Source organism: Gymnoscopelus microlampas (assembly GCF_963454915.1).
Source record: "Gymnoscopelus microlampas genome assembly, chromosome: 10".
NCBI lineage: Eukaryota > Metazoa > Chordata > Actinopteri > Myctophiformes > Myctophidae > Gymnoscopelus > Gymnoscopelus microlampas.
Window position 1 is genome coordinate 10813256 of NC_139947.1, and position 15628 is coordinate 10828883.

At 43.2% G+C, this 15628-nt stretch overlaps 3 protein-coding genes across 8 annotated transcripts in view; all 3 read left to right on the forward strand.

The window, feature by feature from the left end:
• LOC311053424 (E3 ubiquitin-protein ligase TRIM35-like) overlaps window positions 1-15166 on the forward strand; it is a 136011-nt gene extending 120845 nt beyond the window's left edge. Inside the window, exons 2-3 of one of the 2 annotated variants that reach the window (XM_084068945.1) lie at window positions 14213-14277; window positions 14310-15166. In XM_084068945.1, coding sequence (XP_083925071.1) covers window positions 14213-14242 — 30 coding nt within the window. In that variant the 3' untranslated portion in view covers window positions 14243-14277; window positions 14310-15166. The remainder of the gene's footprint in view (window positions 1-14212; window positions 14278-14309) is intronic. The other variant, XR_014601633.1, reaches the window with a different exon arrangement.
• znf512b (zinc finger protein 512B) overlaps window positions 1-15628 on the forward strand; it is a 116203-nt gene that overhangs the window by 37055 nt on the left and 63520 nt on the right. For 4 of the 5 annotated variants that reach the window (XM_084068929.1, XM_084068930.1, XM_084068932.1 and 1 more), the window contains 4 exons: window positions 2886-2965; window positions 7500-7678; window positions 8219-8574; window positions 9832-9903. In XM_084068929.1, coding sequence (XP_083925055.1) covers window positions 2886-2965; window positions 7500-7678; window positions 8219-8574; window positions 9832-9903 — 687 coding nt within the window. Of the gene's footprint in view, window positions 1-2885; window positions 2966-6564; window positions 6694-7499; window positions 7679-8218; window positions 8575-9831; window positions 9904-15628 lie in introns of all 5 variants that reach the window. The other variant, XM_084068933.1, reaches the window with a different exon arrangement.
• Window positions 12479-15166, forward strand: LOC311053422 (E3 ubiquitin-protein ligase TRIM39-like). The gene has a single exon (XM_084068943.1). The coding sequence runs from the start codon at window positions 12836-12838 to the stop codon at window positions 14240-14242; it is 1407 nt and encodes a 468-aa protein (XP_083925069.1). The 5' UTR covers window positions 12479-12835; the 3' UTR covers window positions 14243-15166.

A 15628-nucleotide genomic window follows, 5' to 3' on the forward strand; every position in this document is an offset into this window, starting at 1 on the left:
GAAGAGCGAGCTGTATAATGAGCTAGCGGACCGCCTGTCCTCTGTAGTTCATGGAGGAGGGGATGATGAGAGATGGGGGGTGGGGGTGGGGGGAGGAGAGGAGAAGAAGAAGGGAGAGGAGAGGTTAAGGGAGGAGAGGAGGGGAGAGGAGAAAGAAGAGAGAGGAGAGAAAGTGTGGAAAAAGTACCTAGACCCTGGAGATATAGTCTTAGAGAGGAGCAAGAGAATAGAGAGAGAGAGAGAGAGAGAGAGAGAGAGAGAGGGAGCTGAGGCAGCCTGTCCTCTGTGCTGTGTCAGAGGTTCATGCAGGCGGCTGGTGATTTATAGCTCATCTATTTGGCTTAGCAGACACAGTCTTTACTCACTCTGCCTCTCTCTCTCTCTCTCTCTCTCTCTCTCTCTCTCTCTCTCTCTCTCTCTCTCTCTCTCTCTCTCTCTCTCTCTCTCTATCTCTCTCTCTCTCTTTCTTTCTCCCTCGCTCGCCCCCACATATCTCTGTCTGTGTGTCTGTCTGTCTGTGTGTCTCTCTCACACACACACTAAGCCACTGGTTCTCAATAACGGCTTTGGGGACCACCAGTGGTCCTAAATGGACCTTTACGGGTAGTAAATCACGTGTGTGGACTCTTATTAAGGGTCCATTTGGTTCTATTCGTACACTCTCTCTGAGTTAAATAAGCACCGATGGTTTTACAGTTTAGGTTGGGGGTCACCACTGTTCCATATAGTTGAATTCAGTGGTTCTGAACAAGAGTTCTCAAATTCTGCCCCGAACCCGACCCTACCCGACCCAACGTTTTAGGGCCGGACCGGGCCCAAAATCTATGCTAATTAGTCGGGCCGGGCCGAGCCTCGGGTTCCGTGTAGAAAGAAAATAAAACTATTGCCCCCAAAAAAGACATTTCAACTGCCCCTAGCGGCCTAACGGTAAGGCCGACGGAAATGACAGTGGATGTGTTGGTGGCAGCTCAAAGTGAACTTTACTCGGGTGTCGGGTTGCTTCGTCGCCGTCCAACCTTCCTAGCCCGTGTTGTTAAAGAAAACCAGGCGACAATGGCCCAAACTCAATCGAAAATCGTGATAGAACATTTTCGAAAGTGGCCGTTTTCAAGATCTTTTGCCCATTATATCTGGAACGGAACGTCCAATCTGCTCAGTTCCAAGCTTGTTGGATGCACGACTTAGAGGACAATTAGGCACATAATAACATGACATAATGTTTTCGGGCCTAAAATGATGGTAATTGCTCGGGCCGGCCCAGTAGGGCCCAGCTACTTAATTTTCAGGCCCGTTGAGAACTCTATTCTGAACCTCTCACAACCAGCCCAGTAGCTTGATATGCAATAGAACCCCATTTGGTACCATGATCTGCCATCATTTGCTGTGTGTGTACTGTATATGTAGACATCTTTTGTTAGATATTTTGCGACGACATTCTTTTCTCTTTTCGCGGAAGCACGGTGAAACCCTCCGTGGTTAGCAACGATCGGGAGATCGATCATACCGGAGATAAATATTCTGTGACTACTTTGAAAAAGGTTAAGAAAATCGAAAAATTGCTGGCAGTCTGTGCTTTATTTATTCATTTACTCTGGCAGTGAATGAGTTAAGAAACGGCACGCTTAAACAACTCTATTCATTCCACCATTCAGGGTTTTTTTTCTCTATGAACTGAAGCTATTACAATTAATGTCCTCCGTATATATTCTTAGGTCGAATGTGTGCAACCGGATATTGTGAGAGAAAGGGACGCTGGGTCCTTGAAAAGCCATCCTCCTCGCAGCGTCTCCAATGTGATGAGTAATGCTTTGTTGTGTGTGCCGAGGCGTTAGTGGCGGTGGTGGTGGTGGGGTACCTGGAATTATCTAGGACACAGCTGGACCCCGTCCAAAAAAGCCGAGCTTCTGTTCTGGCTTGGCTTTGGGCGCTTTATGCTGTGAAATCCTGAGCCTTAACCCATTAAGACCGGGGAGGGCGACGCATGTGTGTCATTTTAAAGATTTCTTTGGGCTATTCAAAAATAGCAGATATACAAGCTCATAGCGCGGCACCGAGTGCCGCGCTATGAGCTTGTAGATCTGCTATTTTTGAAAAATCGTGAAAAAAATATTTTTCAAAAATCGTGGAAAAAATATTTTGAAAAATCGTGTAAAAGATATTTTTCAAAAATCGTGAAAAAAATATTTTTCAAAAATCGTGAAAAAATATTTTTCAAAAATCTATTAGGATTTAGAAAACATTTTTAGACTGGGCCTCGGGTCTTAATGGGTTAATTCACCTCGGGAGAGAGTGTACAAAAAGATGGACCCGTAAGAGGTCTGCTGTAAAATTAGCACTCAGGATGTTACGGTTCGATGACGACACCCTATTGTAGTGAATAGTCTTTATCCTGTAAACATGAAAGTAGTGATGTAATGGGAGCTAACCTAGAAATGTCTCTCTCTCTCTCTCTCCCTGCGTTCTATCTCTCCGTCTGTCCCTCTTCCACCCTTCATTTTCTCTATTCTCTTGCTCCTCTCTTTGTGTGTGTGTCTCTCTCTCTCTGTCTCTGTCTGTCACTTTCTCTCTCTTTGTCTCTTTGTCTCTCTCTTTTCTCTGCAATGTCTGAAGGAAGCTAATCTCTCAAGACAGATTGGCACCAATATCCCAAACATATGATGTAATAGATGGCTCCTAAAAGCTTCTTTTTATCCCTTCTTTTTTTTTTTTTTTACAGAATTGGTTCCCGGATTGGAAGGAAGCCAAACAAAAATATTTTTTTACCTTTGAAACCTTGAACCTAAAACCTCTCTCTTTGTCTCTCTCTCTCTCTCTCTCTCTCTCTCTCTCTCTCTCTCTCTCTCTCTCTCTCTCTCTCTCTCTCTCTCTCTGTGTTTCTGTGTCAGGTCCTATGTGTGGCGAAGCAGCAGAAGGGAAGAGGAAAGGTCGTCCCAAGGCAGAAGTCCAGGAACTCCGCAGCATCCCTGTGAGTGGTTGGTTATTATCTCTCTCGTTTTGCATCCAGCACTCGGGGTGGAAAGTAACTTAAGTACATTTACTTCTAAGTACTGTACTTTAACCACTTCACACCCCTATATGGTTGACCCTGGAGTCCCTCACGGCTCTATACTAGTGTCTTTTCTGTTATTGTGGGGAAAGCTTTCGCTGAAAATCAGTGGTGTAAAGTAACTAAGTACATGTACTCAAGTACCGTACTTAAGTACAGTTTTGAGGTACTTTTACTTTACTGGAGTATTTCCAATTTTCAGTCCTTTTACTTCTACTCCACTACATCTCAGAGGCAAATATTGTACTTTTACTCCACTACAATTATTTGAAAAATTTAGTTTCTACTTACTTTGTAGATTTTGATTATTATTACAAAACATGCATTACCCACTTCAGCCCTACCGGCCATTTGCAAATAGCCGATCTACAAGCTCACAATGCGTCGCATCGCGACGCATTGTGAGCTTGTAGATCTGCTATTTGCCAAAGATTCTTTAGACATTTTATACATTTGGAAACTTGTGAAATGGGGCATACTGCATAATGAGTACTTTTACTTTTGTACTTTAAGTATATTTTGATTCCAATACATTTGTACTTTTACTCAAGTAAATTCTGAATTCCGGACTTTTACTTGTAATGGAGTATTCCTACATTGTAGTATTGAAAAAAAAATGTGAGCACTTTTTCCACCACTGCCGAAAATAGCCGATCGACAACCTCACCAGCTTGTCGATGTGCTATTTTCAGCGAAAGCTTTCCCCACAATAATATAGATGCCGGGGTTTTTAAGTGTTTAAGTACAATTTAGAGGTACATTTACTTCACTTGGAGCGTTTTCAGCTTGTCAATACAAGAGGCTTGGCAGCTCTGCAGTGTTGTGTACACCCTTTGGTATAGTCTCTGGAGTCAGACAATTATTCCACAGTCTTCCGATGCTATATAGAGTCTGTAACTAACTGCTACACCCACTGAAGGGACTTGTTGTCATCGTTTGTCATATCCGTTACGAAAATATATATCTCCATTTCTCTGCTTAGCAGCAACCTAGTCAAAGAAGCATATCTCTTTGACTCATTTGTAGTTGTGGTTGTTTACAGCATTGGTTCTCAAAGTGGGGTCCGGGGACCCCCAGGGGTACTTGAGGGGGTTCCAGGGGGTCCCCAGCTAAATGATGGATAGGAACCAAATGGACCCTTATGGGTCTGTAACTCTGAGAGCGTACAAATGGAACCAAATGGACCCTAACGGGTCCATTTGGTTCCATTTGTACACTCTCAGAGTTAAATTATCATTGATTTTACAATATAAATTGGGGTCATTAAATGGGGGTCCGTAGCCTAATTCATGTCAAACTGGGGGTCCTTGAAATTATATATTTTTTACGGCTAGAGCCGTTAAAATCTTCTCTTATGGGGGTCCCTGGCTTATCTTTTCAAATGGGGGGTCCGCGGGCTAATAAGTGTCAATTTGGGGCTCCTTGACATGAAAAAGTTTGAGAACCACTGGTTTACAGTATAGGACAACTTTACACGACTACAATGGCGAAATGGAAGTAGGGGGAGACGGACATCCGCTTTGAAGCCTTGACCCTGTGTGACGGAAGAATATAGTTTAGTTGCTGTCGGGCAGAAACCTTGTACCTCCATATTTCAACTTTTTAATGTTTTTTTTAAATTTATTTGTACTTACTTTGTTGTACAGCATCGCACAAAAGTAGTGAAAAAAACATATCTAAATTTTTTCGCTATTTTTGAAATATTTTGTAAGTGAAAGTGTTTTTTCTGTAGAGTAAGTGATATTTATATAAGTGAAGGTAGAGTAAGTGATATTTTTTGGTAAAATGATTTTTTTTTGTTAAAAAGGTTAAAGTACTATATTCTGATAGTAATCATTAGAGCGTTTGTTCGGTCACAGGGGTCTCTCCAGCTCTTTAGTAAACAGAATATAGTACATTTTCAGGTAGGTGACACAATTTAAGCCAATCAGGAGAGAGCACTGAAAATGCATTTTCTGTTTAATAAAGAGCTGGAGAGACATGGGACACTCCTTTTACTGAACAAGCACTCTATAGCAATGAGTACTATCAGAATATAGAGCTATTTAACACTTATTTTAACCAAAGTAAATCACTTACCCTACCTTTAAGTAATGGTTTTGGACATAAAGGTAGCTCTCCACCACTCCGACGCCGGTGGCGGTAAGTGTCTGTTGCTGAAAAGCCGCTGTTGAATGGCCGGTGGGCACACTGTCGCATTGGGTCGCAAGTTGTGCCTACAACTTGCGTCGGATAGCAGCGGCCTTGTTGTTGAAAAAGACATCAAGCCATAGGCTATTTTTAGCACCATAGTAGAGTCTGTCGGTGTCGGCTCTCAGGTGCATTCAGCAACTTGTTTTTCACACCTTCCAACCGACTGATCTCCCAACTTCATTCGACTGCCAGTCTGTAGTTTGGTGGAGAGCTACCTTTTAAAAGGATCCCTGGCTAATAAGCCAAATATGCCTGGCTTAAGACATTATAATTGCCCTCTATAACTAAAATAAAACATCTAAAATGCCTTAAATCCCCCATTTTGATCTGAGGCCGATTCTAAAAACGCCTTCTAAATCCTGACCTAAGTTTTCAGATTTTTTTTTTACAATAAATCCTGAAAGGTATAGTTACAAATAGGGGCTCCCGCCCAAAATGGGTTAAATATTTTATTTATTTTAGAAATTATTTTATTCAATAGGGGTAATGCCCGTCGCAAGTTGATGATGTTGTTTGTCCATGTGTGGTCTAGCCCTATGGAATTCATGGAATGAATGTGCAAAAAAAACACATTTAAAATATAGATTTGATGCTCATATTAACCTTAGGAAGTATTAAGTTGTTTTTTATTTTCATTCCATAAATTCCCTAGGGCTAGAGCACACATGGGCAAATGACATCATCAACTTGTGACGGGCATTGTCCCTATTGAGTGAAATATGAACTATTTCTAAAATAAATAAAATATTTAGTGTGTTTGTAATTTTAGTTACAAAGGACAATCATAATATATTAAGGCAGGGGTCTTCAACAGGGGGTCCGCAGAGTTACTACAGCGGGTCCGTCAAATCTTTGTGTGATATGATTTTTTTTTTTTACATTAACCACTTGAAGCCTGCATCCCTTTTCTGAGGAGAACTTTAGCCAAAAATAGCAGATCTACAAGCTCACAACGCCTCGCGCTGCGAGGCGTTGTGAGCTTGTAGATCGGCTATATTTTCGGCTATATTTTTGGCCAAGAAGTATAGGTGTAGAGGGAAAAAAGAGCAGACCAAGTAAACAAAAAAATGTATCTGAAATATAATTGTATACTACTGTATATAGAGGGGGTCCCTGCTTCATCTCTGTCTCAGCTAGGGGGTCCTTGGCCTGAAAACGTTGAAGACCCCTGTATTAAGGCACATTTGGCTTATTAGCCAGGGATCCTCTTAAAGAGGTTTCCCCGACAGCAACAATTTTAAAAATTGTGTGAACCAAACAACGTCTACAACGCTTTAGACAGCCAACTCCTCATGTTGACATGTTGCTGGTGTTTCTATGAGCAGGCCCATATGATAGCGCAGTGGAAGGAGGAGTTTAAGCGGCACTCCCGGGTAAAGTGTCCGAGTTCGGGCTGCTGGTTAGAATTTCCAAGCATCTATGGTGTGAAGTACCACTACCAGCGCTGCCAAGGGGTGAGAGCCAATGACCTGCAACTTACTCTACTCTCTCTCCCCCAAACACACACGCTCGTATTACTACACTTGTTGACGACATCAACATTTGTTAACCCTAACCTTCTAAGCTTGATTTTGTACTCATAGTTGTGCGTCAGTGCACTGAAAATAGCTGATCTACAAGCCGACAATGCGTCGACAGTGTGACGCATTGACACCGATGTGCAATTTAAGCTCTATACCTCTAAATGGCTGAAACTGAGTGTAATAAGCATTTCTCATGTGAACTTGTTGGGACGTTTGGCACAAGTATAGTAATACAAGTACGCACACACACGCACGCACACACACACACACACACACACACACACACACACACACACACACACACACACACACACACACACACACACACACACACACACAAACCTCAGTAGACCTAAATATTGGCAACAAACTATAGTAATAAATAAGTAATTAATAAGTAATTTGATCAGATTAATATATCCCCAATTTTTTTTTATTATGTCTCCCGTGTTCTTTTTAACGGGGGGGGGGGGGAGGAAATTAATGTGAACATTCATTTATACAGGTAATAGTCGGTGGCAATAACAAGAAGTCATCTTATAATTAAAAGGGTAACATTCTGCTTCAAGAAGACCTTGTGCATTAACCAGGTGGAGTTTGACACCACCATAACGCCAATATTTATGTGTAGTACTTTACCACCAAATAATACATACACGTTCATTACCTTTTGTTTGTGTATATATGTGACCAACCTGGTTATCGTTATGCTATCCCCCCCATCGTGTCCATATCAGGCTACGCTGGCAGAGAAGCTGAGTCATGGCTGCCCCTACTGCGAGGCGGGGTTTGCCACCAAGGTGCGCCTGCAGAAGCACAAGCTGTGGAACCATCCGGACCGGGTCAGCATGGAGCCCAAAGACCAGCACCCCAAGCTCCACAAGACCCCCAACGTCAAGGCCAACGCCAAGAAAAGGTGAGTTTGCATGTTCTCCCCGTGTCCCCTAGGGTAGGTACCTTCACAAAAAACATCCAGGTCTGTATACTGCCTCCCCCTGGTCCGGGGCACCTGATGGAGGGGAAAGGAACTGGTTGGAATAACGTGTTCCTTCCACGCGCTACGTCCTACCGGGGAAACTCCCCCCTGTCAGGTGATAAGAAGCGGCTTGCTATTTCCACATGCATTGAAGGAAGCATGAGCTCAGTTCTGGGCTCTCCCTAGGCTGGCAGAGGGAGAGTAGCGCCCAGGATTACATAGGCAATTGGCACTGGGTGAAAAAATGGCTTGCAAAATTGCAAAAACCGTGGCACCACCTCTTTAACACATTTTGTCGGGGACCCCCTGGAACCCCCCCCAAGGACCCACCTGAGGGCCCCCGGACCCCACTTTTAGAACCAATGCTGTAGATTTCAGATCTCTTAGTTACAACAGCAGTAGTTTTGCTGACGGGGAGAAACCTTGTATGTCCATATTACATTTTGATGTAAATGAATGCCCCCCCCCCCTCCCCCCCAGGCCGATGGAGAACAGCCCTCCCTCGCCGGTGTTCTTCAAAGTGAAGAAGACTCACGAGGTGTCCACGCCGTCGCAGAACGGCGAGCTGGCCAGGAGCGACAGGAGACAGCAGCAACACAGCCACAGCCACAGCCATAGCCAGCCGCCACAGCAGCAGCAGCAGCAACAACAACCCGGCAGCCTCCAGCAGTCCCACCATCACCACCAACACCAACACCAACAGCCTGTCCAGTCCCCACAGCACTCCCACTCCCACCAGAGCACCTCGTCGGACGCGGGGGGCAGCGAGAGCGAGGGGGGCAGCCTCCCGCCGCCCTTCCACGAGGAGGACGAGGATCCCGAGAGAATGCGGCACAGTAAGATTAAACCCATTTTTAAGACCCCGGAACGCATCTTGTGTCATTTTTTTGATTTGAGCTAAAAAAGGCATTCTTTTTTTACACTTTGGGCTATTCAAAAATTGTATATCTGCTATTTTTGAAAAATCGTGAAAATGTGTGCAAATCTATGAATATCTATTCTTTTAAAGCGAACATTTTTAACTGAAATCTTTGCTCCTGGGGGGTCCCTGGAACAAAATATTTTGAGACGGGGGTCGGCGGCCTAAAGCATATAATTTTGGGGGTCCTTGACATGAAAAAGTTTGAGCACCACTGATATAGAAACATACGTTTTTTTCAGAATACTGTTGGGATTTAGAAGACATTTGTAGAATCGGCTTCAGGTCTTAATGGGTAACCACTGCAACCACACTGCAACCACTAGTACGGCCTCATTCTGGGCATCGTGCGATTTGGCGTAGAGTGTGTACCCCTGGGGGTACCCCGGTCAATGAATTATATACAGTACTGTAGCGACCCTATCCTGGGCATGTCATAGGCGAACGTTCAGAGAAAATGGCTCGTTTACATGTTTAGCCTGATGACCAAAAGGCTATTGTCTCCTAGCCTGGGACCAGACGAATCTGCCAGTGCAAAAAAAAATTGCCCTCTGCGATTTTGGTCTGGCATCGCTCCATCGTGAATCCATTTCCTGCTCCAGAAGTCTGGGGTGACCAATCAGGGCCCAGTATTCAAATATGGGAGACTGCGATTTGTAGTTGGTTGTCGGTCTAACCAATTGCGTCCAGAGCCGTTGTTTTGATCCCGCCCCCTTGGAAAAAAAAACGTCCTCATAGAGGCACCAGACTCATATCCACGCAGTGATATAGTCTGGCTACGCGAGGCTACTTGTCTCCCCAGCCAACGGAAAGTACCCCTTTAGGCTTGTGGTTAAGATGTTGGCTTTCAACGGGGGATACCCACATGCTCACAATGTGTAACAAGAACGAGTTGCGAGCATGTAAATCGCCTACTTTCAGTGGAAGAGATTTGTAGTCAATTAAATATACACAGTAGGGTTCAACCACATGAACCCTGGGGAGAACATTCAGCGAAAAAAAGCCGATCTACAAGCACACGTTTTGTAGAGGGAGGAAGAAAAGAGAGCCCATGTATAGTATAGACGCTTGGGGGACCCCGGTCAATGAAGTATATAGGGTTGAAGTGGTTGTTTAATCATGTCGTAATGTGCATTTTTGACCATAACTCTGCGCTCTCTCTTTTTTGAGCCAGGACGGAAACAGAAGACCCCCAAGAAGTTCACCGGAGAGCAGCCCTCTATCTCGGGAACGTTTGGACTGAAAGGTAATAATATAGATCCTTTACAGTTGGCTGTGTGTACAGTATACTGTACCTCTCAACCCGCCACGTTCTTTTCCCTGACAGGGAAACTGCGTCCCCTGCGGTCTCGTTCCCTTATTGAATGAAACAATCGAATCAGCCGGTTTGGGTGTAATATAAATGACTGAACAAGTGAAGGAATGGAAAGGAGTGTAATGCGACTGGATGATCCATCATTGTTATCCTGTACAGGCAGTCTACCGCAGTTTCCCCTGTGATGATTCATTGAATAACGTAATCCTTCAGAGGACAAATATAGTGCAGCTGGTGGAAGCAGCAGAACCATACCATGCTACACTACAGTGTAATCCTCTGCCATCCGGAACCTGTTTTCGGTGAATTAAACCGCCGTGTAACCATGATCAAAATGACTTGACAAGGAACTTCGGAATATAAGCTTGTCTTTATATAGAAGAAAAAGTGGCGTACAAAGATATTACAGGAACGATCACTTGGCATACACGTCTGCTCTCTGGCATAGCTCAAAACACGCTGAATAGCAACGTTAGAATGCCGGGCAATTTCTTGCATCTGGTTTTTGCCGCAAAGCATTGTAGTACACGCAGTTTCTTAAGTTAACCCTTTGTTAGGCAGTACAATAGAAATACGTCTCATGTTGTAGAAATGTTTGTCTCCTGCATAGGGAGACCTGGGTTCAAATCGTAACCCAACTTATTTTTTTTTTATTTGGCAGGGTCATTGCACGTAGGCGATTCTTAAAAATGTTTTCTAAATCTTTTTTTTTCAAGATTTTTCAAAAATAGCGGGTCTACAAGCTCATAGCGCGGCACTCGGTGCCGCGCTATGAGCTTGTAGACCCGCTATTTTTGAATAGCCAAAGAAATCTAAAGTGACACAGATGCGTTCCAGGTCTTAATGGGTTACCACCTTCTATTCCAGTAAGTTCAAACTTGTATAACTCAATGTCAGTTGATTCTTTTCGCTGGGGAAAAACTTCAGAGTGTTTCCTTCAAAATGAAACCATGCCCATGCATTTATTACTAATGGTTCAAGAACAACAGTCAGTTTACTTTGGGTATGCTGTGTATTCAGGATTGTTAACAGGGTGTGTGTGTGTGTGTGCGTGCGCGTGTGTGTGCGTGCGTGCGTGCGCGCGCCAGTGCGCTCAACGTATTACTTTACATTTGGGGACCAAAAGTGTCCATAAGGATGGATGAACATATCTAACTTGACTTTCGAGGGACAATTTCGAGGTCCCAGTGAGGGTATTTTCATGTCAAATAAAGATTTTTAGACCTAAGGTTACAATTAGTATTAGACTCAGGTTGTGTCAGAATTTGCATTGCGTGTCCACACTGTACCTGTTTACCCATAAACCACATACCACACACCTGTTTGATAACATACCTGATGAATGAGGCACAAACAACCGGAGTGTGTGTGTGTGTGTGTGTGTGTGTGTGTGTGTGTGTGTGTGTGTGTGTGTGTGTGTGTGTGTGTGTGTGTGTGTGTGTGTGTGTGTGTGTGTGTGTGTGTGTGTGTGTGTGTGTGTGTGTGTGTGTGTGTGCTCAACGTATTACTTTAGATTTGGGGACCAAAAGTGTCCATAAGGATGGATGAACATGTCTAACTTGACTTTCGAGGGACAATTTTGAGGTCCCAGTGAGGGAATGTTCATGTCAAATAAAGATTTTTAGACCTACAGTAAGGTTACAATCACTATTTAGTATTAGACTCAGGTTGTGTCAGAATGTGCATTGCGTGTCTACACCATAGACTGTAAAAAAGAATGGACAAAGCCACTCCCCTGCTTTCTACAGAACGAAAATGAAGCCGATAGTTCAGGAACATGCATTCCTCCATCGTTAATATATACAGTTGGCCACGCCGGAACTCAAACGCTATTGGTTGAGACCAGACACGTGACCAGCGAACCGGAAAACACCCCCAAAAATGCTATTGGTTGGGTAGCTTGTCAATCAAGAGCGGGGGCGGGGAATGAATGCTATTGGTTGTGTAGGTTGTCAATCAAATCATCCCGCCCCTCCTGCAGCATAGCCTACTTTATCGTCAATTTTAGAATAAATGGGACCATAATTTAGCAAAACGCATATCATGATGATTGAAAGGAGACTTTAAACTAGCGACTGGAAGCATATAGACTTTATGACAATTTTTATTACGGTAAGAAAATCTAGTCTAAAGTTTGTCAAAAACCCATTCACTTGCGCTAAAATAAATTCTTTCTGACACTGCAGGTCGGCGCAGGGTAAAACAGCGCCACTCTGGCCATTCATAAGCTTCCGTGTTGGCCTCATCGTAAATATCAAAGCCTTGCCCCATGGTCTACGCTGTACCTGTTTACCCATAAACCACATACCACACACCTGTTTGATAACATACCTGATGAATGAGGCACAAACAACCGGAGTGTGTGTGTGTGTGTGTGTGTGTGTGTGTGTGTGTGTGTGTGTGTGTGTGTGTGTGTGTGTGTGTGTGTGTGTGTGTGTGTGTGTGTGTGTGTGTGTGTGTGTGTGTGTGTGTGTGTGTGTGTGTGTGTGTGTGTGTGTGTGTGTGTGTGTGCGCATTAGTGTCATAGCTCCACTCCTACTAGACTCACCTGAGAGAAACCAGGAAACAGAGAGGTTATTATTCTGCCTCTCCACACGCAAAGAGACGGACAATATGATTTACCTTCAGATCAAACACAACTTCCAGTGAAGGAGGCCAAACTGTCTTTCTACAGCTACAGGAGGGAATACTGACCACTTGTACCTGCTGCTGACTCTGTCAGCTGAATGGACTTTAACAAGAACCAGGATTCACAGTGAAAGTAAACTTCAGGGAACATTCTAGAAGAGGGAGTGTTACCACCACTGACTGGCTGATTTCCTGGCTTGAACAGTGTGTTTGTAGCTTCACTCAGAGGCCAAATATGGCTTCCAAGTCGTCTCGTCCTGAAGAGGATTATTGCTGTCCTGTGTGTTGTGACATCTTTAAAGATCCTGTTATCCTATCCTGTAGCCACAGCTTCTGTAAAGACTGTCTGCAGGACTGGTGGAGAGAGAAGAAAATAAAGGAATGTCCAGTTTGTAAGGAGAGCCATTCAGTGGATCCACCCAGAAACTTGGCTCTGAAGATCGTGTGTGAGGCCTTCATACAGGAGAGACATCAGAAAGCTTCAACAGGGTCTGAGGTTCTCTGCAGTCTGCATACTGAGAAACTCAAACTGTTCTGTCTGGAATGTCAACAGCCAGTTTGTCTTGTGTGTCGAGATTCTAAAAAACACACCAAACACAGTATCACACCCATCGATGAAGCTGCACTTGATCACAAGGAGGAAGTCCAGAAATCACTGAAGCCTTTGTGGGAGAAACTGAAGGTCTTTAATAAATTCAAAACAAACTATGATCAAACAGCAGAACACATTCAGTTCCAGACTCAACACACAGAGATTCAGATTAAAGAACAGTTTAAGAAGATGCATCAGTTTCTACAAGAGGAAGAGGATGCTAGGATTGCTGTACTGAGGGAGGAAGAGCAACAGAAGAGTCAGATGATGAAGGAGAAGACTGAGGGTCTAAACGGAGACATAAAAACCCTTTCCAACACAATCAGAGCCATAGAGGAGGAGCTGAGAGCTGAACCCATCTCATTCCTGCAGAACTACAAGACCACAATGGAAAGAGTCCAGTTCACACTGCAGGACCCACAGCCGGTCTCAGGAGCACTGATAGACGTGACCAAACACCTGAGCAACCTGACCTTCAGAGTCTGGGACAAGATGAAGGACATTGTCTCCTACGCTCCTGTCATTCTGGACCCCAACACTGCCCATCCAGGCTTCATCCTGTCTGATGATCTGACCAGTGTGAGACGTGAAGAGAAACAGCAGCTTCCTGACAACCCAGAGAGGTTTGACCATTATGCCCATGTCCTGGGTTCTGAGGGCTTTAACTCAGGGACTCACAGCTGGGATGTTGAGGTTGGAGACAATACATACTGGTCAGTAGGTGTGTTACCAGAGTCCTTTCAGAGGAAGGGGAAAGGAGGGGGTAAATTCTGGAGAATACAGTTAGATAAAGGTAAATACACAGCACGCTCCTCACCAGGGTCAACCACTGATCTCTCATTGAAGCAGAAACCTCAGAGGATCAGAGTCCACCTGGACTGGAATGAAGGAAAGTTGTCCTTCTCTGATCCTGATACTAACACACACATACACACCTTCACACACACTTTCACTGACACACTCTTTCCATTCATTCACACTGGTAATATTGGTGATTCTCTGAAGATGTTACCATGGAAGGTCAGTGTAACTCTGGAACAACACAGTTAGACATGATAATGAGGATTATATTGATTGATTGATTGATTGATTGATTGATTGATTGATTGATTGATGTATTGATTGATTACTTTATTAATCAAAACAATTTAACAGCACAGAGGTACAGTAGAACTTTTAGGCTAAAAGGATTACACAAAAAAAGTCCTGAGGACTTGTTTCCATTGTGGTCCTAAAGTAATACCTGTCAATGTTAGAATCAGAGTGTTTCTGATCTGTGATGACATCATCATCATCTACACAGTGAAATACAAGTGTTAATTTAACTCTGAAGAGTGTAAATGTTACCAAATGGACCCTATGATCCACAACATGATATCATTATCACCTACAAAATCCCAGTATTAATTTAACTTTGAAAAGTGTACATAATGGAACCAAATAGACCTGTAATAGTAATTATGTTGGGGAGTCAGGGTACTTTACTATAAGATATTAGTCTAATAATATGATTATTTTACTGTTGAATTTCTACACAGTTTACTCGTAAAATATAGAATCACCACGTTGGGTACATCTCTAAAGGTTTTACTGAGCAATTGAATTACTTTTCAATTGCTCAGTACTTACTTTTTTTGTAGGTAATTATTAGATTATTTAGTGTGTTGTATTGTGCTGTTTTCTATTAATCAACCATGGAGATGTTCTTTAACATTAGATTGTATATTAGTTAACATTTGTTGCATTGATCTCTGTGTGTGTTCTGAGCCCTGTAACATGAATGATCCTCTGATTGACTATCTTGTCTACTAATAGGACACATGCTTGTGTTTTTACTTTTCATGGTAGAGGATGTTTTTTGTAACCAAAACATGTAGGCCTACTGTATCTGTTCCCACTTTAAACCGTTTTTGGTAACACTTTGTATTTTTGTCTCACTATGGATCATTAAAGAATACATTTTCATCTGCCAAACCTCTGTGGACATTCACTTTGTTATGTTGGTGTGTGAGTGTTCCTTTAGTCTTCTTAGTGTGTTGAGTGACAGGAAGCTGAGGGTAGAAAGACATACAACACATGACTCTGACTGGAATCAAACCAGAGACATTGTAACCACATGGTCGTCTCTGTAAATATTTACCTACTAGTGACTATTCAACAACCAGCGTGCCACATTCATTATATTTTGACTTCTGAGATAAAATAATTCTGCAATATGATAGGGATGGGGATCATTCATTTGTAGTAATTTCGATCCCTTAATGAATCCATCCTGGTTATCTGTCCAATTCCTTATCAATCCCACTATCGATCCTTTTCTATTGTTGGTAGTTGTTGGCAAATTGATGCTAATCTGGGGGCATTTTCATTTAAAAAAAAGTGTCGTCAATGTGCTGTGTTTCAGTCAGCTAATGTGAGACTGATTGCAGAGCTGTT